The following is a 25,764-nucleotide window of genomic DNA, read 5'->3' on the forward strand; positions in this document are numbered from 1 at the left end:
GAACCCGTGACACCAGATCACGGGAATCCCAAGTTGGCATACCTTCCGATCGACTGACGACTGAGAATTGGCCACCCCTGACCTTTTTTTTTAATCGTTGCGTGTAGAGACGCGAATTTTAAAAGGGTCTGACAGACGGCTAGAACCAGAAAATTCGCCTTGGATGACGAGATGAACCAGTGCTACAGTGCTGATGGATGGCTTGTTTTGGTGTCTCGCAGCAAGCAGGAGAATCATGTGGCGAGGGGGGTTTGCTATGTTTGCACCAGGAATATTACCCCCTCATGTGTATCGGGGCTGTAACGGTTGTGTATTATCTTTCACTCCGCTTGATCTACTTTGTAGTCACTGGGATGAGATGCGGTACATGCGGCCAAATAGCGTGGGGGATGCTTGATGAGCGACTAGTATTCTGCGGATCATCTGTACACTGTACAAAGCCATGTATGTCCCCTTACATAACTATTAGACCATACCTAACTATATGTTCTGAGACTGAACGACATCACAAGGATCCTATTTTACGTGGGGAGTTCGCGGAGGACCTGCGTCATGTTATGACGGTTAGGTTAGGACTCTGTAAGAATCAATCCGCCAGCCTTTCGTCATGGGAAGAACCCCTCAGCAGAGGTAGTTAACTATAACTAGAAGAAGGTAATTATTAAGTGGTGGAAAATGGAGTCACTTTTGAAGAATCAATACCTGGGAAATACAGGCAGTGCTGGAAGAATTATCCCCTGTCAGCCTACCAGCGCCGATGTCATCTCGCTGTACTCCATACATATGCTCCTGACCTGATCCGGGTTCCCCCTCCCTCCCCTCTATCTATCTGTCTATCCTTCCCCTCCCCCCCCCTATCTACTTTCCCCTTCTTCATACAACTTCCAACGCTTCAACTATACTTGGATTACTCTGATCAACTTGTGTATTTCACTGTTGTTCTTTGATTGATTTTCACCCTCCGGTTCTAAAACGTGGACAATACGGTCAAAGCTGAGCTTCCGAGTTGTCCTTATTCCCGGGATCTACGCGTATCACTGGCTTTGGATACGCTGTTGTCCGGTTCATCTTCAACCTGCCTCCATTTCAACCACCCGTCTCTTTTACTTCATTAGATCTATAGAAATATCATCTCAGCCTGTTACAACCTGTACTGCCCCCCCCCCTTGTTTTATCAATGTGGTTGGGAATTCCATGAGTCATGCTGCTGACAGGTCTTTGTTGATCGACTACAGGTTCCAACCATCTCGAAGGAATCCGTCTGGTGTGAAGTCTCAGCGAGTCGACGACACAATCATCCACTCCGTTCTCGGACCTAACTCATAGGTCTTGAGGGCGGTTGTTCTTACTGAGAACCGTCCTGCCCCATCGAGGCAGTCTATCCATTTGAATGCCCCCGGTGGCTTCGGACGACTTGTTTCGCCAGCAGAGCCGGTCCCTAGGAGATAACATCCCTCTTCCCGAGGATTTGAACCGTGCGAATCCAGAGAATGATACGGGGGGAAAGACCAAGAAAAAGGGAAAAGGCGGATCCAAAGGGAAGAACAAGGTGGCCAAGGTGGCGTCAAAGGCGCCTGTAGAAGACTTGTGAGTCTACATCTCCCTCCTCTATCAGCTAGACCTAAAATCACTGACGCATGTTACATAGACTCGAAGGATCTCCGCCCTTGCAGGCTGAGCCGTCGTCCTGCCCGGATCCACCTCTAGAGCCACACAGTAAGCTAGATGACGGGTCGCCAATCCTTGATGCGCTGGACTCGCTCAGGCAGACGCCGGACCCGGACCTTGCCTACAGGACAGACACGTGGGCAAAATCCATCCCATATGGCAAGAGTCCCCCAAACGACATCCTCGATGAGGACATCCCCAGCGAGTCCCCATTCAGATTTCTTACTAGCCAAGATAAGGGTGGATTCAGCAATCCTTCTTCTGCCTCACCTCCACCCAGGACAAGGCCCCTAAGTTATGGGAATAGCCATCCGAGTAGCTTCCCCCGACAACAGCCTGTAGATCGACAGAAGAGTCACTCTGTCAGCACTCCGTTCACCCATCATACTCCGTTGCCTCATTTACCACAGGCCCATTTTTACGGAGCACCGGATATCGATCTTCCGTCGTTTCCCGCCCAAAGTCGGTCCCCTAATGACGGGCACTATTCATTTTGTGCTTTCGACACGATCCCTAGCCCTTCATTTAAAACGTCTAGAATGGGTAATGGCGTTCTTCTGGTCGGCACCGATGGTTCACTGGAGGTGTTGGCTGTAGACGACCGCAAGAGCGCCTTGATCGGAAAACTGAATGGTCTTACTGGCCGTGTGGTCGAGGCAAAGATCCTAGCTTGCAATTCCCCAAATGACCCGGCTTCAACGTCCCGACCACATGTTGCCGTTATTTTGCATGGCCCTTGCGTCCCAACGGAAGACGAGGGTCGTGCGTCTTCTACTGGATCGGAAACCAATGAGACATTGTCTGTCCCTACTGGAAGATATTCCACTGCCGAGAAGCGCCAAAGCCGTGACGATGCCAAGTTTTATCAAACAAGAGTGGAAGTATACTCTCTGAGAACAGGAAATCATGTCACAACGCTTTTGACAACCAAACCTAGTCCATGTTTTGAAAATATCCCTGGACTTCCGGTTTTCACACCTTCCCCATCGGGAAATTTGAAGCTTTTTGCAAGTGGCAATTACTTCGTGGTAGCTTCTGGCCTGAGTGGAGAGGTCTTTATCTATAACCTGAATACATACCAGTGTCTGGGCAAAACTTGGACTAGTATTCAGTCTAGAGAGACAAGACGGTACTCCACCTCTTCTAGCTCAACGGACCCGGATGGGTCTCGAAATGATTCTCCACATGGATCTACCAATTCCGATAGCCCGATCCTTGCGTTAAAGGGGAGATGGCTAGCGATCGTTCCGCCATCAGCAACCTACCGAGCATCTCTTGGTGCAATGGTGCCGGCGTCGTTGGTGCATGGCAAGATCTTCGGGCTTGAGACGCGTAGTCCTCCGTCGCGGCCCGCCATTACTTGTGTTACCGATGTCGGTGAGGGTGAAAGCTTTCTCGACAAAGTAGCCCGGGGCGTCACCCAGGAGCTTGTGCGGGGGGCACGCTGGATGGGTGATCAGGGGTTGCAGGCTTGGAATAGTTACTGGAATAAGGATCAACCGCAAAACACTCCAGCACGGCGTTCTCATATAATGGATTTCCCGCAACAGGGATATAGTCCCTTTCCTCCAACGCATGCTCAGGAGACCCAAGCCGCTTCCCCGGCAGAACCAGATCTGGTTTCCATCATGGATTTGAGACGGCTCGACGAAGGAGGAGATGTGAAAAGTACCGCATTGTTCACGCCTGTTGCCACATTCCAGGTCCCTAATGGATGTAGTTTCCTTTCATTCTCTCCAAGTGGTCTCATGCTTCTGACCGCAAGCAAGAAGGGCGATGTTCAGTATGTATGGGATTTGATGCAGGCAAAATATTGTCGTGCGGGAGCTTTTCTCTCCGATGATACGGCGGCAGCGTCTGCCAATGTTCGGCAGATTGCACGGTATGCGAGGTTGACGACATCGCATATTGTGGACGTTATCTGGTGCCCTCCATCTGGAGATCGCTTGGCCGTCATTACTCGCAAAGGGACAGTTCACGTCTTCGAACTTCCACGGAGCGCCTTCCAGTGGCCTCCGTTCCGCCGCGCCCGGGCTGCGCGCAGCAAACAGACAGCGACTGACCTCCCTCGTGATGAGTTGTCTGATAAAGCACCTAGCGCAAGTCCTTTGTCCACGGCGATCAAACTTGTCGGGGGCAAGACTCAGCCGATTATTGCTGCAGTCAGGGGTCGTACACCTTCTGCTGGGGCTGCATTTCCTGCCGTGAGCGGGTTTGCCATTCCATCCGCAGCCGGGGTGATAGGTGGTAAGGCAGTTGCTGCTGGCTTAAGCAAGTCCATGGGGGCAGCGAGCGGCACAGTCAATACCCTGCGGCACGCGGGTGAAAACCGCTTACATCTTCCAGGGCTTGCCCGGGACCCGGCTGTTTCACGCGTCGCATGGATTACGCACAAGAGCCAACCATACTTGGCTTTGGTGGACAGCGGATACTTCCGACTGTATAGAATTAAACGCTCTGTATCATCCAATAGGACTCGGCAACCTCAGTCAGTGGTTGGGAACAAGGAGGCTGAATATAGATTGCCTGCGAATTTGGCGAGTCCTAGTGGCCCCATGGCTTTCATTTCCTTCAATCCAGAGGTGACCGTTCACGCATCATTGGCTTTGCCCACTGCGGCCCCAAGATCATCGACAGCCACCAAGCTCAAGTGCCAGCCGCTCTCCCAGGCGGAGCTCGAAACAAACACCCCATACCAACCCTTCCACACGGATCAAAGAGTTAATCTATTTACATATTCTGACACGCGTGAGGTAGATGGCTCTGCAGCATCGGATCCGGGTGGTCAGTGGGTCTTTGGAGGTGGTATGCCAATGTCTAAGCTCCACGTCCGCCCATTCAGTGCGGGCAGTGACGATGATGGCGATGACGTGGTGCAGCACGAACACCAGCAAGGATTTAGTGGAGGAATTGAGAATTTGATTAGCCTGGGCAACAGCACTGGCAACGTTGAGGAGGTCGTCATTACGACGCGGCGGAAGAAGAAGCAAGCCTCTTCGCTCCATCAGACTGGGGGGGCCGAGGACGGCTTCTTTGAAGACGACTGTGAGGTCTTGGATTTTGCTGTCGATCGGGTTTGACCCGAGGCAGAGAGGAGATAGCATACTTATACGGATGGAGAGCATGCGTGGAATTACAGGCAATATTGCAAATCTTTAGACTTTACACGGGTTGGTGTTTTGGGGGGGGTTTTCTTTTTTTTGGATTGGTTTTGATTGATTTTTGTTGCTGTTCGCCGCTCACATCTGGAAATCCATGCCCATTGGGACAACTGCGGCATCATTCTCATTCAACACTAGGCTTTTGGACCACATTCGTTTCTTGGTGTCTACACATGTGTACTCTTGAAGGTTCTTTTAAGTCTAGTACATACCCACTCGTAGTGAGAACTAATAGACAATAATTGATTTAAATATATATACATAGATATATACCGAGATATAGATGTATTTGTCTCTTTTTCACACTATCTATATAGGTATCTAACACCTAAGAAGAGAACGAAGAAGACCAATCACCCGCAGCCTCCCTCATCTCCTCCTCCCACCATCCCCGAAACTCCACCAGCCTTTCCGTCCGCCGTCTGGCCATCTTCTTCCCCGTTTCCGTCTTCATCATCCCCTCCAAGCGCTCCAACTTTTCCTCGAAATGTTCAATCGAGTTCTGCATCTCCCATCCCCCCCCACTCGCCTCCGCCATGCCTTTCCCCTTCGCCCCAAGAAACGTAAAGCACCGCCCGATTCCCACTGCACCTATGGCATCTAGTCGATCGGCATCCTGCACAATCGCTAGCTCGGGGTATCCTTCTTCGTCGATGAGGCGGCGCGCCAACAAGGGATCCTTGCACTCGCTAGTGTACGACACTGCAGAGACAATGGCTTGGACTCTGGATGCCAGTGTGGCGCTCGCACCGTGGGATAGCAGTGCGGTTTTGACGAGCTGCGTTGCTTCTACTGGTTTGTCCTTGCTGGATCCAGAAGCAGAAGCAGATGTACTCGCAAGAACCTGCGGCAAGTACTTCCTATCTCCGATATCGTGCAGCAGAGCAGCAAGATGTACGATTTCAGGATCGTACTTGCGAGCATTTGGGAGGGACTGTTCGGCTTTGAGAATTGACAGGGCTAAAGAGACAACGCGGTGGATGTGTGCTGGGTTATGTGAGGGGTCATGGGCTTTCATGCATTCTACCACGAACTGGGTGATTCTGGGGATGAGATCTGTCATTGTATTTTTTTTTTTCTTCCCCCGTCCCTGGCTTCTTTTTGTTGTTGTTTCTGGGGGTTGGTGGAAATAACGGAGGAACTGGTTGTTGGGTGGCTGGTTTTTAAATTTAGAAGCGTGTGTGGTGTGGCCTTGCTGCCTTAACTACTACTATATATATATATATATATCCTTAGAGAGGTCAATGCTCTAATACTCCGTATACTCGGCAAACCACGCCTACACGTCGAAAGATACCTACCAGAATTATACCAGCTCCAGAGCATCTCACCTATTCCATACCAACATCTTCTCGGCAATTATTTGAAAGTAGCCCCTTACCTCGACGTCCCATCCGACCACCGCATGTCTCGCCCGACCCTTCGCCATCCGGACTTTTCACCGAAATAATATACTGCTCAATACTTCCAACGAGGTGGTTCGGAATCATTGACTGGCAACATGCAGCTATCTTGCCTCTCTGCCTGTTGCGCCGGAATCCCCGATCATTTCCAAAATTGGGGCGATCCATCGTCTGAGACGCGATCTAAGCCCGAGGTCAAATTGCCAGAAAACTTCGCCCAACTCAGCCACGAAGAACAGGAAATTGTTCAAGAGACAATGCGGAGGCGCGTTGTCCACTTCTATTATGCTGCTTGGACCATGAACGCCCTGCCAGATCATTTTGACGCCATTAGAAGCCAGAGCTGCATGCTTCGAGCGAAGCTTTTCCAGCACGCGCAGTATACCTAAAATACCTGGCTGAATCCAGCACAGCAGCATCGCTGCAACTGCCCAGACCTGTGTTGGCTCAGCACATGCTTGGCCTAGGGAGCTTTAGCAACGCTCTGGACGTTCTCACGTGGAATAACCTCGGCTTTAAAGATGGTGGAAGTGTGTGTGTGTGTTGTCTCCCTGGATAGGGTTGAGAATTCGGTAGTTCCAAGAGGCGCCTTGAAGAATATATCCGGGAGCAAGAGACGACATGTTTCTTGATAGACACTTCCTTGCAGCAGATATACTCGGATAGATTACCGAATACATCATGACATATCCATCGAGGCTGGTGAAGAAATAGTGGCAAGAGATTTAAAACGCATACATGAAGCCTTTTGACCTAGTGGCTGACACGAACAAGACGGATCCCTACACCGTTGCTGTGCGGCAGGCTCACTCCCTCCCTTGGTGGTAAATCGGGACCCGAAGAAAGAACGGAGAGAAAGCTTCTCAGAAATACTGGCGGAGAAAAGGTGGCATCATCTGTCTACCTGTAGCAGATCAGGAAAAACTTCAGCAAGACCGTCTCGGGAGAGTAACATCTATGAATCACACGACCATATATAGAGTAATAGACTGACAGATTTCTAGACCTCCTGGAGATTTCAACTGCGCTCGTCACCCAAAAGCTCATACATATGGCCCGGGTTCCCTATTGCTGACGGAGTAAACCCATTCGTCACTATGCCTATCACCACTCAACTCCGTCTTTACCTTTGCAACCGACACAGACAGGTTATGTAGCGGTGGATGATTTGATGCGGTATCTTAGTTGAATTGACCCGACTGCATATGCCATGGCCAGATCAATCACTTGCCCTCGTTCTCGGTTACCCTCGCTGCGACTACGTCGATACCCCACGAATAGAAGTATTCTGGTGGTGGCTGTCAGATGAAAGAATAAGATGACAGTGTGCTGATCTTCAATTTACTTGAAGATATGGTTTGATGAGTCTATAGGTGGTGGGAAACCAACTAAAGTTGGTGTCGGATTTTTGGGGATTATCTGACTTCAAATCAGTCAACCTGATTGATCAATGCTGACAAAATAAAGAAATTAGGTAGTTAATGTGGTATCAGGATTAATTATTATAACAGCTGAGAAAGTAATAAAAAACAAGTACTATGCGGGTGCTAGACCATCAGACAATTCTGTTTCGTGCCATTCCATTCCATTCCATTCCATCCCATCCCATCCCATCCATGCCTTACTGGGCTGGGCGCGTGAATCATCATATACACAGGATCTTTCGCATTCCGTGCATTGGCCTCGTTTACAGAGCCCAGGCAGCCAGGAAGAATCCCCCCAGACCGAGAGCGGAGACACTGAACTTGAGGGCGGTGATGGAGGCAGCACCAGTGTGAGTGGCAGAGGAACCAGAACCGGTAGCCGTTCCGGAGCTGGACGAGTTTGAGCTCGAGGAGTCTAGCTGAATTAGCTCTGCGTCGCGAAATGTTATTCAAGTGTAAGAAAACATACCAGAGTCAGAGTTGTCCGAGCTGCCGGTGGTGGTAGCCGAGGACGAGCCAGAGCTGGTAGAAGAAGAGCTCTCAGCCAGGGTGGCAGTTGCAGGGAAGTAGTGAGTGCTGTAGCAGCTAGCCTGGCACTGGGCGTAGGCCTCAGTGTCCGCAGGAGAGCCGTTACCCTGAGGGCAGGCCGCCACGCAGCTGACGGTGTCATTGGCTTGCTGCTCGCTGGGGCAGGGGACCCTGAAGCATAGAGCCCGGCAACAACGGTCGGCAGCACCGCCTGGTCCAATTAGTCTTGGAAATTGATGATAGTGTTGATACGGGCCGATGAGCGAGATGAAATCAAGGGGGGGGGGGGTTACATACAGTTCGCAGCGCAAGAGGCTTCAGGAGACAAGCTGGTGGTGGCAGTGGCAGCAGCAGTGGTGGTAGAGGAGGCGTCCTCAGCGACAACGAGGGCCAAGAGTGAAGTGAGAGCAATGATATTGAGCTTCATTTTGACGGGGAAACGACAGACGCTGAGATTACAACAAGAAGGATTAAAAAACAAGTGAGTAGTAGGCCCGAAAAATCAAAAGAAGGACGATGGAGGAAGAAATAGAAGAAGAGAGAAGAGAGAGAGAGAGAGAGAGAGAAGAAGAGATGAAGGAAGGTCAATAATAAAAGCAAAACAGGGAAGCCAAGCAATGCGTCCTGAATCAGCAGCTGATGCGACATCACAGTCCGTATTAAGATACAGACAGACACGCGCTTGCACTACTCTGCATTATTGAAACCCTGCTGCTCGCTCATGGCGGCTTTTCATTAGCTGAGTTTCACTACTCCTCGCCGTGGCACTGAGGAATTCCCTGGCTCGGCTCTGCATCGACCCAACACGAAGGATGGAATGACAGCCAGATCGCGGAAGACCACTTATTATGGATCAATAGAAATTGTCTGGTTTATTATTTGGGGACAAAAAAGGAAGAATTATAGGTTGATCAAGAGTAAGAGTGAGAAATGCCAATGCAATGTGAGCCTGTGAGGTGTCAGATTAGCTGTTTTGTTGAACTATTAGAACTCGTTGCCTGTATGTAGAGAGGCGAATCCGGGGTCCCCCAAAGGGCGCCAGGGAATATGGAGTAGGTGGAACATTTCCTACTTCTACTAAATAATAACTAAACCCCATCTACTCCGTAGACCAGTTTATTTCTCTCTCTTTACTCTGAATTCAGCCTCTTCATTGGGCGCTGGCAAATGGCTTAAAATAGACCCGGCACGTGACTCCGCGCCGAGCCGCGTCGCGTTTTCCCGTATGACTTCATGATGGATGGGAGACGAGAGTGCTCTGACAACCTGGTCTCGACATGTCGGATCCTGAAGATGGCTCCTCTGACTATTTGGACGATGAAATGTGTGACTTTATAGTTCACGATGCACCCTCCCCCAGATCGGCTAAACGACGGCGTGTCAGTGCGCGAGAACCGGTCCGAGAGTCGTCACGTCGAAAAGCTACGGACGAAGAGGACAGCGAGGACTTTGGATCTGGTGCTGATTCATTCCTCGATGAAAATGAAGATGATCCCTCGTCACCTGGTCAAACCTCCCTCTATTTTAGAGATGACCCAGACCGAGAATCGAAATCCAAATACAAGGTGTTCATTCCCAAGCACAACAATCTCCAGGAGAACATCTTCGTCACCCAGTTAACCCAACCTCCATCGCCACCGGAAATGATCCGGGGTCCTCGATGGAAAAAGCCCGAACCTAATCCTTCTCCCCCCCAAGTTGCTGCCATCTCCCCGGCAGATCGTCGAGTACAATATGCTAGCCAAGACCATAACTATGGGGACGACGACGACCTCAAGGCGGCAATTGAAGCATCACTGCAATCATTTGAAGAGGAGAGCTCAAAGATAGCCACAGTCACATCTAAAAACCCAACCCCTTCGTCTGTCCGAGCTGCCCCTGAAGAAGTCGACTTATTCGACGATATCCCAGACGACGCATTTGACTCTGACCTCTCTTTATCACCGCCCCCCAACCCAGTGGCACCCTCTGTACCTTGGGCCACTTCTCAATCAAGAAATCGCCCACTAGGTGTCCGTCAAACCACACTATTTGATATGGCTGTTCGGAACTCCCCCAACCCACCCCCGCGTGGAGAGCAATTATGGTCCCCGCCAGAGAAGGAGGAGCCTCCAACTCAACACAAACTAAACCAAGACACCATGGACACCTGGATATACCCTACAAACCTGGGAAAGACTCGAGATTATCAATTCAATATTGCACAAAAAGGATTATTTCATAATCTCCTGGTAGCACTACCTACTGGTTTGGGGAAAACATTCATTGCCGCTACGATCATGCTGAATTGGTTTCGTTGGACCCACGATGCTCAGATAATCTTTGTTGCCCCTACGAAACCGCTGGTTGCCCAGCAAATAACCGCCTGCCTGCAGATCGCTGGAATTCCACGGTCCCAAACCACCATGCTCACAGGTGAGGCTGCGCCTGGGATCCGTGCAGAAGAGTGGCAGACCAAACGTCTTTTTTTCATGACTCCTCAGACCTTGACCAATGATTTGAAGTCGGGGATAGCTGATCCAAAGCGCATTGTTTTACTCGTCGTCGATGAGGCTCATCGCGCCACTGGGGGCTATGCATATGTCGAAGTGGTCAAGTTTCTCCGGCGATTCAACCAGAGCTTTCGGGTTTTGGCTTTGACAGCTACTCCTGGATCTACCGTAGAGTCTGTACAAGCTGTCATTGATGGGCTGGATATCGCAAGGGTAGAAATCCGTACGGAACAGTCGCTGGACATTCGTGAGTACGTGCATGATAGGAATACCGACATACAAACATTCCAAAATTCGGATGAGATGATCCTATGTATGGACCTGTTGACTAGCACACTGCAGCCGCTTGTCGATCAGCTCCGTAACTTGAATGCCTACTGGGGTAGAGATCCAATGACCTTGACCCCGTATGGACTGACCAAAGCCAGACAACAATGGATGCTGTCCGACGCTGGAAGGAGTGCAAACTTTGGGCTAAAAGGAAAGGTCAATGCGATATTCACGGTTCTTGCGAGTATGGCCCACGGGATCGACTTGCTTAAGTATCATGGGATCACTCCGTTTTATCGTCATCTCCTCCATTTCCAATCCGATACGGATGGTCAGAAAGGAGGGAAGTACCAGCGACAAATTGTCCAGGATGAACACTTCAAGAAGCTTATGAACTACCTGGGACCATGGACAAAAAATCCAGAATTCATTGGCCACCCCAAACTCGAATATTTGAAACAAGTTGTCCTAAACCACTTCATGGATTCTGGTGAGGGGGGTAGTGTAGGACCAGAACAGAGCCATCCAGCTACGAGAGTGATGATTTTCGTACACTTCCGAGATAGTGCTGAAGAAGTAACAAGGGTCTTGAAGAGATACGAGCCGATGATTCGGCCCCATGTGTTTGTTGGACAGAGTAGCGCCAAAGGATCCGACGGAATGGGACAAAAGACTCAACTTGATATCATACAGAAGTTCAAGAAAGGGACTTACAACACAATTGTCGCAACTTCGATTGGTGAGGAAGGTTTGGATATCGGAGAGGTTGACCTCATCGTATGTTACGATTCTTCAGCTTCTCCGATCCGTATGCTTCAACGCATGGGCCGAACAGGCCGAAAGAGAGCGGGTAACATTGTACTGCTGCTCATGCAAGGGAAGGAAGAGGAGTCTTACATCAAAGCAAAGGACAACTACGAGAAGATGCAGCAGATGATAGCTAGTGGTACCCGGTTCACATTTCATGACGATATATCACCACGCATCCTGCCGAGTGGCGTGAAACCGGTTCCCGACAAGCGCCAAATTACTATCCCCGATGAGAACGCGTCTGGGGATCTGCCGGAGCCCAAAAGAAAGAGAGGACGAGCCCCAAAGAGGCCTCCAAAGCAGTTCCATATGCCAGACAATGTTGAAACCGGCTTCACCAAGGCCTCGCATCTAACAGGAAGCTCAAAAAAGAAAACACCGGAGAAGAAAAAGGTTCGCATACCTACTCCAGAACCTGCAGATGTACCCAGTCTCGAAGAGGTTCTACTCACCGCAGCTCAGCAAAAAGAACTCGAGCAACACTACCAAAATATAGGGGGTACAAGTCCACAATTCATTCGATACCCACGGGGCGATGCCTTTCCTCAGCTTCAACGAATTCAAAGACCAACCAAATTAGTGAGGCACGGGTCTTTAACCCGTCGTGTCATCGGGGCATTACGGAGGATGAACGAGGTAAAGCCCGGATACGAGGACCGATTTAGAGAGGTTTTGGCCCGTGAGTCAAACATGTCGCCCGAGGAATCTCTACTATCTATTCAACCTGAAAGTCGTGCGCAACCCCCCGAGGCATCTATATCAAGGTTCACATTCACGAAACCAAGTTCTTTAAAGCCAAAGGGCGCAGAAGACGATGACTTCTTCGGTTCAGATAGCGAACCCCCGTCACCGGGTAAGCTCCTGGCAGTTCTTGGAAAGCCCCAAAAGCCAAAACCATTCCAGCCTCCGCGCAGAGTAAGCGAGGGTGCAAAACTGGGCAACGACCTTGATGTCCATAATCCCAGCAGTCGGTCGATTTTTGATTATGACAGTGACGAGTAATGCGAGGCGTGTATGACTGAATGATCTTTTGGATACTTTATTGTATAAATATATTTTGGACATCATTATTTGGCGTGTAACATCGTGCAGAGACAATTTCACTAATTGCATGGGAGCCCTAAGTGGTATATTCATTTGTAGACATCGCCGTGTGCTTCTTCTCCAAGTGGATCTTCAAATGCCACGTCCCGGTCCACCGCCCCCCCACGCACCTCCCGTCTTCCTAAAGGTCCGCCTGCCATCAGTTCGGAGCTGGTACACAGCATCATAATCAGGACAGTCTCCAGAATTTCGAAACCATGGCGGACGCTCAATTCGACAGTGCGCTGTAAGTACTCAGCCCTAAACAAAAACGCCATATTTGCAGCTCTCCTATCTCCTCCCAAGATAGGGCAGCCCCCGATTCCAACCCCCCCCCCGGAACCCCGCCTGCAGCCTCTCCCGCTGACCATAACAACTTGCTCCTCATAGCGACCTTCTCCGGCGTCTCAACCCCCGCGATACCAAGCAGAACCTGCAAGCTATTACATGCATAGTGCCAGACCTGACCGAGGACCTCCTATCCTCCGTTGACCAGCCTCTCGAAATCCGTCGATGCGCCAGGACCAACCGTGACTACCTGCTCTGTGATTATAACCGCGATGGTGACAGCTACAGGTCCCCCTGGAGCAACGAGTTCGATCCTCCACTTGATGATGGCACCGTGCCCAGTGAACGAGTGAGAAAGCTGGAGGTTGCCGCCAACGACGCTTTTGACGTTTACAGAGAGCTTTACTACGAAGGCGGAGTCGGCAGTGTCTACTTTTGGGATCTGGACGATGGCTTTGCTGGTGTGATTCTCTTGAAGAATGGTATGTGGATGCCGCTGGATATCGGGCCCTTTCTTCTTTATGGTTTCGCCATTGCTGATGTGTTCTCAAACAGGGGTAACGCCTGGTGCAAAGAACTCAGGGGAATGGGATAGCATCCATGTTTTTGAAGCCACTGACCGCGCACGCATGTCTCACTACAAGCTTACCAGCACGGTGATCCTTCACTTGTCTAACGAGTCGGAGGCACTTGGGGAAATGGATCTCAGCGGCAACATGACCCGACAGGTCGAGGTGGATTTGCCGGTTGAGTCGGACGCAAGCCACGTCGCGAATGTTGGCCGGTTGGTTGAGGATATGGAGTTAAAGATGAGGAACTTGCTGCGTATGTACCCATCCTTATTCCTATCATCCCCCCTGGTGATATCAAGAACTGTTTTTCTTTCTTTCTTTTTTTTTTTTTTTTTTTTGGAAGTATCTTGCTAACCTGTGCTTCCAGAGGAGGTCTACTTCGGCAAGGCTAAAGATGTCGTGGGCGAGCTCAGGAGTAAGTTAATTAATTACCTTTGGTTTTTCTCCCCATATCTTGTATAATTTTAACAATGCCCTAGGCCTTGCATCACTGTCGGAGACGAACCGGGACAGGGCTACTCAGCAAGAGATGATTCGGTCTCTACAGCGGTAGCCGTATAGCTTTTCTTTGCAGTTATAGCGATATGTCGATCTATGTCTATATTTCTTACAGGTTTTCTCTTTTTGTGGATCAGGCTCAGGTGCTTGTATGTAAATGGACTGTCCTGTCTACAAAGATGATTGTCTTCAGCGTGCTTCGCTTTACGTTTCTAGACACTCAGCAGGTATCAAAAGATATATTCTCGCATTTTAATGCCTCCAAGTCTGGGTATCACAAGCATCTTAGCCGCTATCAGATGCAATAGTTGTCGAAATTCCCCCATAATAAACAAGGTAAGAAAATAAAAAAAGACATCAGCGAAAGGTTTGTCGAGGCTCTCGCATGCCACCTAACGCCGTAGCCAAGCAGGACCATATACAAGAAAGCCCGCCCACCTTACCAAAAAAAAAAAAAAAAAACAAGTCAACAAAATCCCAGCTAAGGACGAACTCAATCAACCTCCATCTTCTCCTCAACCCCATCTTCCAGCTTACCACTCCTATCCCGAGACGAAGACTGATTAATCTCCTCGACAAACTCCCTCGCAGCAGCCCAAAGCTCTGCCTCCTTCTCCTTCCCCACGGTATCCTTCCTACTGTTCAGCCAGCTCACATCCAAGGGATTGGCTGCTGCTCCCACAGCGCCCGCGCCAGACGCAGGTATATCCGCCGATCGAGACGACGATGGGTCCGGCGCCAGTATAGAAGCTTCCTCGAGCGCGTAGACCTGGCGACGGAGCCGGACATCAATAGACGAGAGGAGAGCAAAGTACTGCGATGTAGCTTCTTTGAACCGGGCTTTATGGGACTCGAGCGAGTTCTCGGCGGTGGAGGAGTCAGCGGATTTGGCGTTTGTGAGAGCCTGGATTGCGAGGCCGGCGGAGTGGATCAGTTTAGTGACATCCTAGAGCGTGCGATTTAGGAATCAGCAGGGAGATGTCGATTTGTTTTGGGGGGTATGATTGTGTTGGGAAGGGTATTAATTATCTGTCGTCATGCAATGAATGACAGGCTCTCATCACCATACCTTGTCCACTTCATTCAATTGTCGAATTCGATCGGCAGATGTGAACACCTTAACTGGGTTTCCGGAATCCCCGCCGTCTGCCATTGTATTCCCACTTTCTTCTATAAGCTTTGCTTTTTTTATCAATTGTGCTCGAAGCAGTCGAGGAGGTGTTGTTTTCCCCGGTCTAATGACGATGCGGATCACGTAATCAATACCTAGAGCATCCGCTTATGTAACCCGCAAGCTAGGACGCAACTTCTCTCTCCCTCTATCAAACCGAGAGATGAAAATACCCTCTTCAATCGTCTCATTTCCCATCACCACGTCGGTATCTTAACTCCTTTCTTTCATTTACATCTTCCGATTCACGCTCTGCATCTAAGACAGGCCGGAAGCGTCTCATCTGGACCTTCACAACTAGAAAGCCATGTCTGCTCCTGGCGGGGCCCCGAGCCCTGCTCCCCGAAGTGGGAGTATGGGCCCCGGTGGTACTGGTGGTGCTGGAATGTCAATGCCTCCCCAGCAGCAGATGTCTTCTGCGCCTGTTGGTGCGCCTGCACCGGGTCCCCCACCGCCGCCACCTAGCGGTGCGATGTCTCAGCAGAATTTGAATCAGATTGTAAGTATTTTAGCCTCGGCGCGTGTCTGAGGGTGTTTTGCGGCGCGCATCACTTGGGGTTGGGCTTTTCGTCGTGTTGTGTTTCTGTGGTGCTGTTTAAAGTGCTTTTTTTTTTTTTTCTGGATGGAATGTCGAGAGTCAATTTACTTGTGATGAATTGAATGCGCGGTTCTTGTATGTGTTGTGTTTGGATGGAGTTGGCTATCGGAATTGCGGTGTTCTTGAACTTTTTCTGTTTCTTTGTTGCATTCTGAGTATATTGTTTGTTTCTAATACCCGACAGGTCATAGACTACCTGGCCAAAAAGGGCTATAGCCGTACGGAAGCTATGCTTCGGATGGAATCTGCCAACCAAGAGATTGATGGTCGTCCTTTGCCTCCGCTAGGAGAGGATGCACGTCCCAAGTATCAACTTGGATTCGGTAAGCTGGCTACCAGTCTGCCTTACCTGAGAGAGAAGCAATATGTTAATAGTAGTCTGCAGACTTGCTCAAGGTCTGGGTCGAGGACAACCTAGATTTGTACAAGGTGCGATCTTGATTCGTCGATTACTGCTAATCTATTCTAACTTTGGTGCAGCCTGAACTGAGACGCGTCCTGTGGCCGCTCTTTGTTTATTCTTTCCTGAACATGGTGACCTCTTTCTATCCCCAGCAGGCCAAGCAGTTCTTTGATATCAACAAGAACCTCTTTCTACCGGAACACACTGAAGATGTGCGAGGTCTAGAGCCTATCAGCCTCCCAGAGCATGTTCAAGACAATTCGATTGCCAAGCTATATCGTGGCAACAAGTATCGCCTGGTTCTCAGCAACCCAGCATTTTCCAACCTAATGCAGTTCCTCGAAAGCAAACAAAAAGAAGGTGGCTCTGTCATGTCGGCCATTTTGAGCAGTTACTGTACCATAATCACCAAAGAACGTGCCGTCGATGACAGGTTTAGCTTTGCAGCGATGCTAACCCAAGCCGGTATGGGACAGTCTTTCCCTACGGAGGATGAGGGTATTCCCGGTCATCATCCAGGTTCTGCCTACACAGGTGACAATCCTGCAATGGCGGGTACATTGCCTAGGCTTAAACTCGGGAAGCTGCCAATGGAGGCTGCTCTTGAAGGCGATGTGCGTGCTGAATTGGTAGACGAGGATGCAAAAAATCCACCCGGTCCGGGCCAGAACACTCTAGTTCAGGAACTCGACCAAATTATCAAGAAGGAAGATGACGATGAAGCTCCCACTCGTACTGATATCCCTTATCCTCCATCAACAGCGCGTGATGTGGCCATGGAAGTCCAGAAAGTCAAGGAAAACCGCGACCGCTTCAGGATTGAGTCTAGGACAGGAGGCGTCGGTCCTGCTGTTAGCGTCTGCATGTTCACTTTTCACAACACTTATGATGGGTTAGTTAGTTCGACCCCACAGCCCTTCCTTTCTACATATTTGCTGAATATTATATAGGGTTAATTGCCTGGACTTTTCAGATGATAATATGCTCGTTGCAGCTGGCATGCAAGAGTCATACATCCGAGTTTGGAGCATGGATGGAAAGAAGATCCCCACAACATATGAGAACGTTGACGATGCTCCTCCTTCAAATTCTCGTCGTCTGATTGGGCATTCAGGCCCCATATATGCAGTTGCATTCGCCCCATCGGCTACTCGTGCTGATAATGCGGTGGCACCAACCAATGTCCGCTGGTTACTCTCATCGTCAGCAGACAAAACCATCCGGCTATGGTCCTTGGATCTATGGCAGTGCATGGTTGTCTACAAAGGACATGATCAACCAGTTTGGGATCTACAATGGGGTCCGTACGGTCACTACTTCGCCTCGGGAGGCCACGATAAGACCGCCCGTCTCTGGGTTACTGACCATATCCGTCAACAGCGCATCTTCGTCGGACACGATCAGGATGTGGACTGCATTTGTTTTCATCCTAACTCCGCTTACGTTTTCACCGGTAGCTCCGACCACACAGTACGCATGTGGGCGGTAACTACTGGGAATGCAGTTCGCATGTTCACTGGACACACAGGTAATATTACCGCACTGGCTTGCAGCCGGGATGGCAAGATTCTTGCATCTGCAGACGATCACGGATCAATCCTTCTCTGGGACTTGGGACCCGGACGACTTCTCAAACGCATGCGTGGCCACGGAAAGGGCGGTATCTGGTCACTCAGCTGGAGCGTTGAATCAACCGTTCTGGTCTCCGGCGGTGCTGACGGCACTGTTCGCGTGTGGGACGTTACCGGCCCAGCGCACGACCCATCCCAAGGCCGAGTCGTTGGCGAAGGTGGTGCAGGCACCAAGATCGATGGAGCCAACCCTCCCGCGAACCCCACCCAAACATCGAGCTCTGTCGTGCCGGGGATGGGCAAGAAGAAGGGCAAAGACGTGGTCGTTACACCCGATCAGATTAGTGCTTTCCCGACGAAGAAGAGCCCCGTCTACAGGGTGAAATTCACCAACATGAATCTGATTATTGCCGGTGGCGCTTATCTTCCTTGATTCAAGAGAAAACCAAAATGAACTTTATGCGTATGCGAAAATGGCGTCGGATACCCTTTTTTTTTTTTTTTTTTGTTTCTTACCTACTTACCTACTCCATCATCTATCTCTATTGCAAGACATCGGTGGGGTTTGATCTACATCTTATTCAGTGCATTGTTGGAAGGTGAACATTAATAAGTTATGGATGTATTTTATTTTATTTTATTATTACTTTTTTTTGCTGGATGCTTTAAAAGGCGTCGTGTCCTGGCATGGGTTAAGAATGGCTTTGGTGTTGACGGAATGGGCACTGTACTATCATACATGCATATTTTTCTGCATTCTGAAAAGGGGTGAGGAGAAGTTTCTTTCAATATAAAATAGGAAGAATTTATACATTTACAACCCCTATCTTTTTTATTCTTCTTTCTCTTCTCTTCTCTTCCCAACGAAGACCAGCGACGTAAGGGAGGTTTCCTTTCATTCCATTCACTACATATACAAAGGAAATACAAAAGAACCTATCTACTTGGCTAAGGGTTCTTCAGGAACCCTATACCACCACCACCACCACCACCACCGCCGCCGCCGCCCTGGGGCTTCGTTTGCGCCCCACCCCCCAACTTCATAGCCGCGGAGGCTTGCATATCAGCTACCTTGGGCGGCAGCACCAATGCACTCCGGTCATTCCGTTTGTAGAAGTCAACTAGAACCTGTGCTGTCTTTGCGGGCTGGTCCTCGTGTATGAAGTGGCCTGCTTCGGGGAAGACCTGGAGTTGGTATTTCCCTGTAGAGGATTACGACTTGTCAGAGCTATCTCCTCCAGTTCATACTTGTCTTGCACTTGTATGAATGAATATAAATTGAAAGACAGGGGGCATAGATACTCACCCTGCATCTGTCCAATCATCAACTCCTTGTCTAGTCTATCTGTCCCGGCTAGGAGAAGTAGTTTCCCGCCGCGGGCTTCGAGGAATTTCCGACTGAGTCCGACAAACCAGCCTTCCCAGAAGGGCTTTGTTGCTGCGAGATTTGTGCGCCAGGCCCAGGGTTTGGTTGGGTCGATGGGGGAGTCTTGGTGGTAGAGTAATGGGGGGACGGAGACTCGAGCGGAGGTCCTGTTGCGGATTGTGCGGGAGCGTGTGCTAGTTAGTTATTGTTGATTGGTGTTAGTAAGAGTGGTGAGTGGGGAAGGGTATACATCCAGACGAACGTACTGCCACTCGATTCCAGAGGCTAGAGAGGGGAACCGCGAGGGACGGGTAGAGAGGTATGTTTCCATACTTTGGAGGGCGTCCATTGCGGATCCTGGAGATTTCAGTTGGGTTAGTTTAGAGCAAGGTACGAGGAGTATTGATTCGCGTACCCTCGACAACATCCAAAACAGCATAAGCTAGAAGCTTCGCACCCAGTTCGCCTTTCTTAGCTACATCCGTGATGACGGCCCCCCCTAAACTGTGCCCGACAAGAACAATATCCGGAAGAATGTCCCAGCCCATTTTCGCCTGTGTCGCATGAATAACGAAGAGGAGGTCCCGGGTTAAGGTGTCCAGACTCAGATCCAGGTCGACTGCGTTTCCGTCTTCCCGCGTTACGGAGGTGCTTCCGTGATCCCGAGCATCTGGGGAGAGAATCCCAGCATTGGGAATGATCTGGCGGATCTCGGCTGTGCAGGTTGCGAAGGAGAGACCCGACGAGCCGGCGCCGTGGTGCATGACGAAGAGAGGGCCCGAGTTCGTCGGCGGAGTGAGATATACATGATGCTCTATATTGAGATCGTCAACCTTTTGTGAGAGGTAGAGCTCCTGGGTGAAAAAGGCGGTCCAATCTAGAGTAGTCGTGGATCTATTTGCTCCCCCGCATTAGCTTTGCTCACGATGTACGTCATTTCCCTTGGAAGTAAAGAGGGACAGAAATTCCCAATGACGAGAGGATGGTATAGTGTACGTACCCTCGGGCTCCTCCAGGTCTGGAAAATAATTGCTTTGTCGGCGAAGGAATGATTGTGTCTGTTGACGACGTTGAGGAGGAATCATCTTCGATGGTTTCGGGGATTAGAGGGGGTTCGGGTGGGAGTTTCGCCAGTTTCGATTTGGCGAAGGACTTTTGCAGTTCGCTCATGGAATAAGAGATAGCGAATATTCACTCTGCTGTGGGACGGACGAAAGTTGTTGGAGAGAGATTGATTGCTTGGGTAAAGTCTAGAATTCGGATGAAAAGGAGGTGGTTTGCTTCTGTGTGTTATTATTTATGTAGGGAGAATAGAATTAAATTCCCTTCTTGAGACAGTCGCACCTGTTCTTCACAATCACCACCACCTTCAAAGTGCATCTCTATCTATCTATCTATAGATGAATCTTTTTTCTCTCGAGACTCTGGTCTAAATCCAAATATAATTCTCTTTTGAAACCAATCTGGATCTGGATTCATCAGTTCATGACGCACATGCATTCAATGACGTCAATATCCAGGAGCTCATCTCATTCTATGCTTTCACAATTTTGATCTTTTTCTTTCTTTCTTTCTTTCTTTCTTTCTTATACTTAAGAAACAGCTCCCCAATCCATAGTCCAAATAAAAAATGGTTTCGTTCTGGCATAGACCAAGGCATCATCAGCATGGTGACGATGATGCCCAAGGCGATGATAGAGAAGCTCAAGATCATGAACCTCAAGATGAGAGAACACGATTGCTCCCGCGGCAAACTTCGCCATATCTGAGGCCTGATGATCCCGCGGTAAGTTTTTCATCCTCTCATGAAAAAGGATCGAAAGAGACTGAGGAATGGAAACTAACAGCTGTAACTACATAGGTCTCCCCTTACAACCTCTGGAGTATCCGCGCACTGCGAGCCCTATCTTCGGGCTTCCTCGCAATCACCTTTGTCTGGTGGACATTTCTACTAGTGTCACTATTTGTCAGTGCCCCCGCGACTCACACACGCGGATCTGGCTTCTTTGCGTTCGCCTACACAACCCTCACACTCGGATACCTCGTCTTCGGGCTTCTGTTTTTTGCCGTCCCCTCGAAACCAATGACGATATGGGGTCTCGTGCTAGCCCTGTTCCTATTCATCGACATGTGCGTCACAGTGAGTGTGCCCCGGATCCGCGTCGAAGAGGGCTGGGTCGGAATCGCCACGGTGGTCTGGGCAACGCTCATCGCCATCTACAACATCGTGCAGAACCGTTCAGTCGCCTGGGGCAAAAGGGAGGAGGAAGAGAGACTCACGGGCCGCGAGGAGACCCGTCGCTCACTCCGTGAATGGTTTGCAGTCTTCACCGAAACCCTCTTCATGGCCGTGATCGCGATCATCTCCATCTTATTCATGGCTACCTTGATCCTCCGCGCGCGCGACGCGACCCTCCCTGCCCCCGGAGGAAAATACTACGTCAGCGCACGGAACTACCAAGTCCACCTCGCTTGTGTCGGCGAGCACGTCAACGAAACCACAAGCGGCGAAACAACCCCCCCGCCGACTCTCATCCTCGAGGCCGGCGAAGGCCCAGCCGAACACACCCTCCAGCCCTTCATCGACGAGCTCTACCAAAAGGGAGCTATCGCCAGGTACTGCTACTGGGACCGGCCTGGCTTCGGCTGGTCCGACAACGCGCCGTCCCCGTTCTCCGCTGGAATGGCAGCCGACTCGCTCTCCGAGGCCCTCGCCTTGGCCGGAGAGGAAGGACCGTGGGTTCTCGTCTCCGCAGGAATAGGCGGTATCTACAGCCGCATATTCGCGAGTCGACACCTCCTCGAAGTCCAGGGGATATTCCTCATCGACAGCACACACGAGAATTACCTCGACGAGGTCGCCTCATCGGGCCACGGCTTCGCTCTTTGGATCAGAGGTATTCTCTCCCCATTAGGTATTGATCGAATCCTCGGTGCCGTTTTCCGAGGCCGTACCCGTGAAGATCGCGTCTTTGGTCGGAGTGCCTACCAGACAGGGAAGTTCATTCGGGCTAAGCTCCAGGAGAACTTGGTCGCTGCCTCTATGACTGCCTCGGAGATTTCGGCCGCAAGACATGTCCAGATGCCCGATACCGCGTTGACCGTGATTAGTTCGGACGAGGAGGTGCGGAAAAGTAAGAAGTGGGCCAAGTGCCAGGAGGATTTAACGATGATTACAAGGAATTTGAAGAACTGGGATATTGTCGAGAATGCACCGCATGAGGTGTGGAGGACTGTGGAGGGAAGACAGGTTATAGAAAAGCGGTTAAGGGACATGATTAAGGGGGGGTGAGTTATTTCTTTTTTGTTCCCTTCTACAAGTACTATCTATGTATATCCCGTGTTTCATTTTCCCGCTCTATTGGTGCATAATAATGATCATATGTGTGTTGAGCCGTATGAGGCCATGTATTATACGAAGTTGGCAGTTCCATGAACCATTTAATTCATTCATAATATTCCTCGGGGCCAAGTAAAGTATCTCCTAGGACATCCTACCAATGCTACTTACTGGTAGTCTTCCCAAGCACATTATGCGCGATACGTTCAAATTCACCCCCAGTTTTCCCAGCAATCGAACACCTGAGCCGACCGTCCATCGACTCCATGAGGTAAAAATGTGAGAAAGAGTTCGTTCTCTCTGGAGCATACAGGCGCACGTGGCTAGCAAATGAAACACGTCGAAAATGGCAAAATATGCGTCAATATGCAGACTACGTGCCTGGCACAAAAATCGACGCTGAGTAGGTAGCATTGGAGGCGGCTCGGAGGAAATATCGACCAGTCATCTCAGACTAGCTCCCTTAAACCTCTTAGCAAGTTGTTCACTTTCAGATTTGGGAGACTCAGCCCGTGAGGGAAAGTAACGTTTTCCAGATTGGGACACAGGCCGTGCAGTTTCGGCCGTGCTCAGCCAGGGACGCTTAAGGGGCCGCTCACCGGTTTCCTGAAGAATAGTGACCAAAGTTGCCCATCCGGGTGTGTTGATGAGCTGCAGGCCGTCTGTAGGGCTCTTCGACGTCGCTACGCGGCATAGAAGTGCTTCTTCATCCTAGTGTATTGAAAATTGGAGTGAGCGGATAGCCATCCCATGAAAGGTTTCAACGGGGTTGGTCAACTTACCTTGTTAAAGGTAGACAAGGAACGAAGGAAGCATAAAATATGGAAATCGGACACGGCTCGGATGGCTTTATCTGGGTCCCTGTGAGAGACAAGCTTCTTCGCCAGCGAACGGAGCTCCTGGCTCTCGCCGATGACCTCCCGATTTTCAATGGGGAATGTACTGTCAACAAAAAGAGGAGATGACTCCGTTGGGAAACCGTGTGTCAAAGTAACAAAGAGATACTCGACCGGGAAGCTTGGTTTCGCGTTTACCTGAGCAGATACTCCATATTCATTGATCTTTCGGTAGAAAACCTCCGGAATGTACCTCGACTTGCTGTCTGAATCTTCTTCCGACTGTACCAGCATCACAGAAGGTTCCGCAGAGGGCTCAATTAGATCGGCCCTTGCCATCTCAACTGCAGCGATCGAAGCTTGGTAGGAGCTAACAGTGATAGCACCCTCCTCATCGCCACTGAGAACACATGTAACAAAGTTAGAGCCAAAATGACCAGTTCGACTCCACTTAGTTGCCTTTGGATGCTGGGCCTGCAACCGTGAGGCAAATGAAATCTCCAAAGATGATAGATAGTAAGAATCTATATGTCTTTTGCAAATAACGGAACCATCTCCTTTCCCAGCGTCAAGTAAATCAGTGAAGATAACCCCAACTTTCTCTAAACCACACAGACGCGCCACTTCGTTGACTTCCTTTTCGTTTTCCCATTCATGAAGGGTGACTCCGTCAATCTCATCCACCTGTGGAGGTTCATAGATTGCTTGAACCACAGCCTTAACTCCGAGGGGAACTTCGGTGTACTCCTCGAACGTGCCGTAAAGAAACCCTAAACGTTGGGTGCCCGACTTTCTCCAGAAGTCAAGCAGCGAGTTGATGAGGTCTGGAGTAGAGAATTCTACATGATCAACCATACGGTATTCTTGGGGCTGCAAACTGATTGCGCTCGGTTGGCATTTGGTGCAGATGCCCTCTGGCCAAGGGGGATGCCCAGACGGGCAATCGGGTCTTACCCGATAGTATGGCTCATTGAGGGGTGGCATGAAGGAGCTTTTGAGTTCAGCTTTATTAGTTGCAGCGTTGATTTTGCGCAAATATGAGTGGAACGAAAGGTGTTTAATCTTTTTCTCTGCCAGGTACTTTGGGTCGTATGGTTCCAGCGGCATGCAATAGTCGCACATGCCTTTTGCACCATGTCTGCACATCTTTATATCACGGGGGCGCTGGATTTTACCGTCCTTTTTATCCAGGAGGTCGTCCAGCGGTGATTGCTTGATCACTTCCCATGGGTTCTTAATCGATACGGAAGCGTCGTTGTTAGAAGGGAGTCGAGAAGATGACGTTGTGTCTTGCGGTATAGGAGCTCCATTCAGACGTCTAGAGGGTGGAGTGGATGTGTCTCCATTACTAACACCGTCTGCCAGAGCTTGCTTGAGCTGATACCCAATATAAAGTTTGTCTCCGTGTCTAAACTTTCACGTATCAGCAGCTATTATCACCGAGAAAAACAGGCTGTATTATCGCTATTCTCTGACCTCAGGCCAACCTGCTCAAAAGAAACACCATCTAGTGTGCTCAAACTCCTCTCTTCACCACCAGCACCGATAGGTTTATTGGAAAGGTTGATGGAAGAGGGTTGGACATCGGGAGGGAGGCGCTCCAAAATCTGCAAGAATTTAAATTTAGCCGAAATTTGCGGGACAAACGATACAGATTAAGAAGAGGCAGTACCTTTTCCTGGAGAGATGGAAACAGATCTTGAGGGCTAACGTTCAATCGAAACTGGCCGTTTCGGCTCTCGAATCTCAGAATGATCGTCGGGGACGCCATGATGGAGAGTGGAAGGACAGAGGTTGGAAGGAACGAGGTTAATCAAAGCTTTAGAAAGAAATATATAACTCATGAAATCATTATGAGAGGGAAAGAGGGAGAGGAGGGTGGTGAGAAGAGGCAAAGAGTTCAGGTAGATATGGAAGCAGGTGGAAGTCAGCAGTTGGTTGTGGCACTCGCTGATGCACGTAATGCCGTCATATTCTGCCGCTTCTTATTTGACCGTCTTCCTGACCGCCTCTGCCGCTCTCTTCGTTCGGTAGTTTTCAGATACCTTCACTCACCCACTTCTTTAATATCATGCTGCTTTGGGGGTGGATGGGTGAGTCTTATGGCAGATTGTTTGTGTGTTGGATTAATTGGTTAGATGTTGGACTATTCCGTACATCGAATCCATTACCCTAAAACTCAAGCTCTAGGTACATGAGACGGTAGCTTCCCACTACATTGGGGCTTTCTTTAAATACTCCGTTGGACACTATGAAACATCCTCCTAGAATTCAGTAAAAAT

At 49.9% G+C, this 25,764-nt stretch overlaps 11 protein-coding genes across 11 annotated transcripts; 6 read left to right on the plus strand and 5 right to left on the minus strand.

The window, feature by feature from the left end:
• Positions 1–1,390: 1,390 nt before the first annotated feature.
• On the plus strand, positions 1,391–4,748 carry P175DRAFT_0432812 (uncharacterized protein; the record flags this gene model as incomplete). Its single annotated transcript, XM_040893560.1, has 2 exons — positions 1,391–1,587; positions 1,649–4,748. The coding sequence occupies 2 exons, from the start codon at positions 1,391–1,393 to the stop codon at positions 4,746–4,748; spliced, it is 3,297 nt and encodes a 1,098-aa protein (XP_040754818.1).
• Positions 4,749–5,106: 358 nt separating this feature from the next.
• Positions 5,107–5,986, minus strand: P175DRAFT_0499974 (HD domain-containing protein). The gene has a single exon (XM_040896851.1). The coding sequence runs from the start codon at positions 5,890–5,892 to the stop codon at positions 5,158–5,160; it is 735 nt and encodes a 244-aa protein (XP_040754819.1). The 5' UTR covers positions 5,893–5,986; the 3' UTR covers positions 5,107–5,157.
• A 107-nt stretch (positions 5,987–6,093) lies between these two features.
• Positions 6,094–7,060, plus strand: P175DRAFT_0556069 (uncharacterized protein; the record flags this gene model as incomplete). Its single annotated transcript, XM_040900671.1, has 3 exons — positions 6,094–6,611; positions 6,668–6,764; positions 7,007–7,060. The coding sequence occupies exons 1-3, from the start codon at positions 6,331–6,333 to the stop codon at positions 7,058–7,060; spliced, it is 432 nt and encodes a 143-aa protein (XP_040754820.1). The 5' UTR covers positions 6,094–6,330.
• Positions 7,061–7,919: 859 nt separating this feature from the next.
• P175DRAFT_0508109 (uncharacterized protein) lies at positions 7,920–8,611 on the minus strand (the record flags this gene model as incomplete). The annotated part of the gene is made up of 3 exons (XM_040898316.1): positions 7,920–8,086; positions 8,126–8,395; positions 8,482–8,611. 3 exons carry the CDS (start codon positions 8,609–8,611, stop codon positions 7,920–7,922), a joined length of 567 nt encoding a protein of 188 aa, XP_040754821.1.
• An 846-nt stretch (positions 8,612–9,457) lies between these two features.
• mph1 (3'-5' DNA helicase) lies at positions 9,458–12,852 on the plus strand. Its single transcript, XM_040895251.1, has one exon. It carries the CDS (start codon positions 9,462–9,464, stop codon positions 12,756–12,758), a length of 3,297 nt encoding a protein of 1,098 aa, XP_040754822.1. The 5' UTR covers positions 9,458–9,461; the 3' UTR covers positions 12,759–12,852.
• Positions 12,853–13,057: 205 nt separating this feature from the next.
• Positions 13,058–14,425, plus strand: cap2 (F-actin-capping protein subunit beta; the record flags this gene model as incomplete). Its single annotated transcript, XM_040900672.1, has 5 exons — positions 13,058–13,086; positions 13,230–13,609; positions 13,683–13,952; positions 14,067–14,114; positions 14,179–14,425. 5 exons carry the CDS (start codon positions 13,058–13,060, stop codon positions 14,250–14,252), a joined length of 801 nt encoding a protein of 266 aa, XP_040754823.1. The 3' UTR covers positions 14,253–14,425.
• P175DRAFT_0172415 (mediator of RNA polymerase II transcription subunit 11) lies at positions 14,318–15,571 on the minus strand. The gene is made up of 2 exons (XM_040892505.1): positions 15,267–15,571; positions 14,318–15,143 (listed from the first exon to the last, which is right to left on the minus strand). The coding sequence occupies exons 1-2, from the start codon at positions 15,348–15,350 to the stop codon at positions 14,691–14,693; spliced, it is 537 nt and encodes a 178-aa protein (XP_040754824.1). The 5' UTR covers positions 15,351–15,571; the 3' UTR covers positions 14,318–14,690.
• Positions 15,572–15,761: 190 nt separating this feature from the next.
• Positions 15,762–18,706, plus strand: P175DRAFT_0499977 (putative transcription initiation factor TFIID subunit). Its single transcript, XM_040896852.1, has 5 exons — positions 15,762–15,867; positions 16,151–16,289; positions 16,352–16,395; positions 16,447–17,261; positions 17,320–18,706. The coding sequence occupies exons 1-5, from the start codon at positions 15,778–15,780 to the stop codon at positions 18,371–18,373; spliced, it is 2,142 nt and encodes a 713-aa protein (XP_040754825.1). The 5' UTR covers positions 15,762–15,777; the 3' UTR covers positions 18,374–18,706.
• Positions 18,692–20,581, minus strand: ppe1 (putative ribosomal protein/carboxylic ester hydrolase (Ppe1)). Its single transcript, XM_040896853.1, has 5 exons — positions 20,307–20,581; positions 19,722–20,200; positions 19,573–19,663; positions 19,247–19,500; positions 18,692–19,142 (listed from the first exon to the last, which is right to left on the minus strand). The coding sequence occupies exons 1-5, from the start codon at positions 20,474–20,476 to the stop codon at positions 18,889–18,891; spliced, it is 1,248 nt and encodes a 415-aa protein (XP_040754826.1). The 5' UTR covers positions 20,477–20,581; the 3' UTR covers positions 18,692–18,888.
• On the plus strand, positions 20,536–23,009 carry P175DRAFT_0172712 (uncharacterized protein). The gene is made up of 2 exons (XM_040892506.1): positions 20,536–21,092; positions 21,168–23,009. Exons 1-2 carry the CDS (start codon positions 20,937–20,939, stop codon positions 22,596–22,598), a joined length of 1,587 nt encoding a protein of 528 aa, XP_040754827.1. The 5' UTR covers positions 20,536–20,936; the 3' UTR covers positions 22,599–23,009.
• An 81-nt stretch (positions 23,010–23,090) lies between these two features.
• npl4 (nuclear protein localization protein 4) lies at positions 23,091–25,253 on the minus strand (the record flags this gene model as incomplete). The annotated part of the gene is made up of 4 exons (XM_040893466.1): positions 23,091–23,357; positions 23,429–24,890; positions 24,959–25,089; positions 25,155–25,253. 4 exons carry the CDS (start codon positions 25,251–25,253, stop codon positions 23,091–23,093), a joined length of 1,959 nt encoding a protein of 652 aa, XP_040754828.1.
• Positions 25,254–25,764: the final 511 nt, after the last annotated feature.

The sequence above is a fragment of the Aspergillus ochraceoroseus genome (assembly GCF_002846915.1).
Source record: "Aspergillus ochraceoroseus IBT 24754 chromosome Unknown P175scaffold_2, whole genome shotgun sequence".
NCBI lineage: Eukaryota > Fungi > Ascomycota > Eurotiomycetes > Eurotiales > Aspergillaceae > Aspergillus > Aspergillus ochraceoroseus.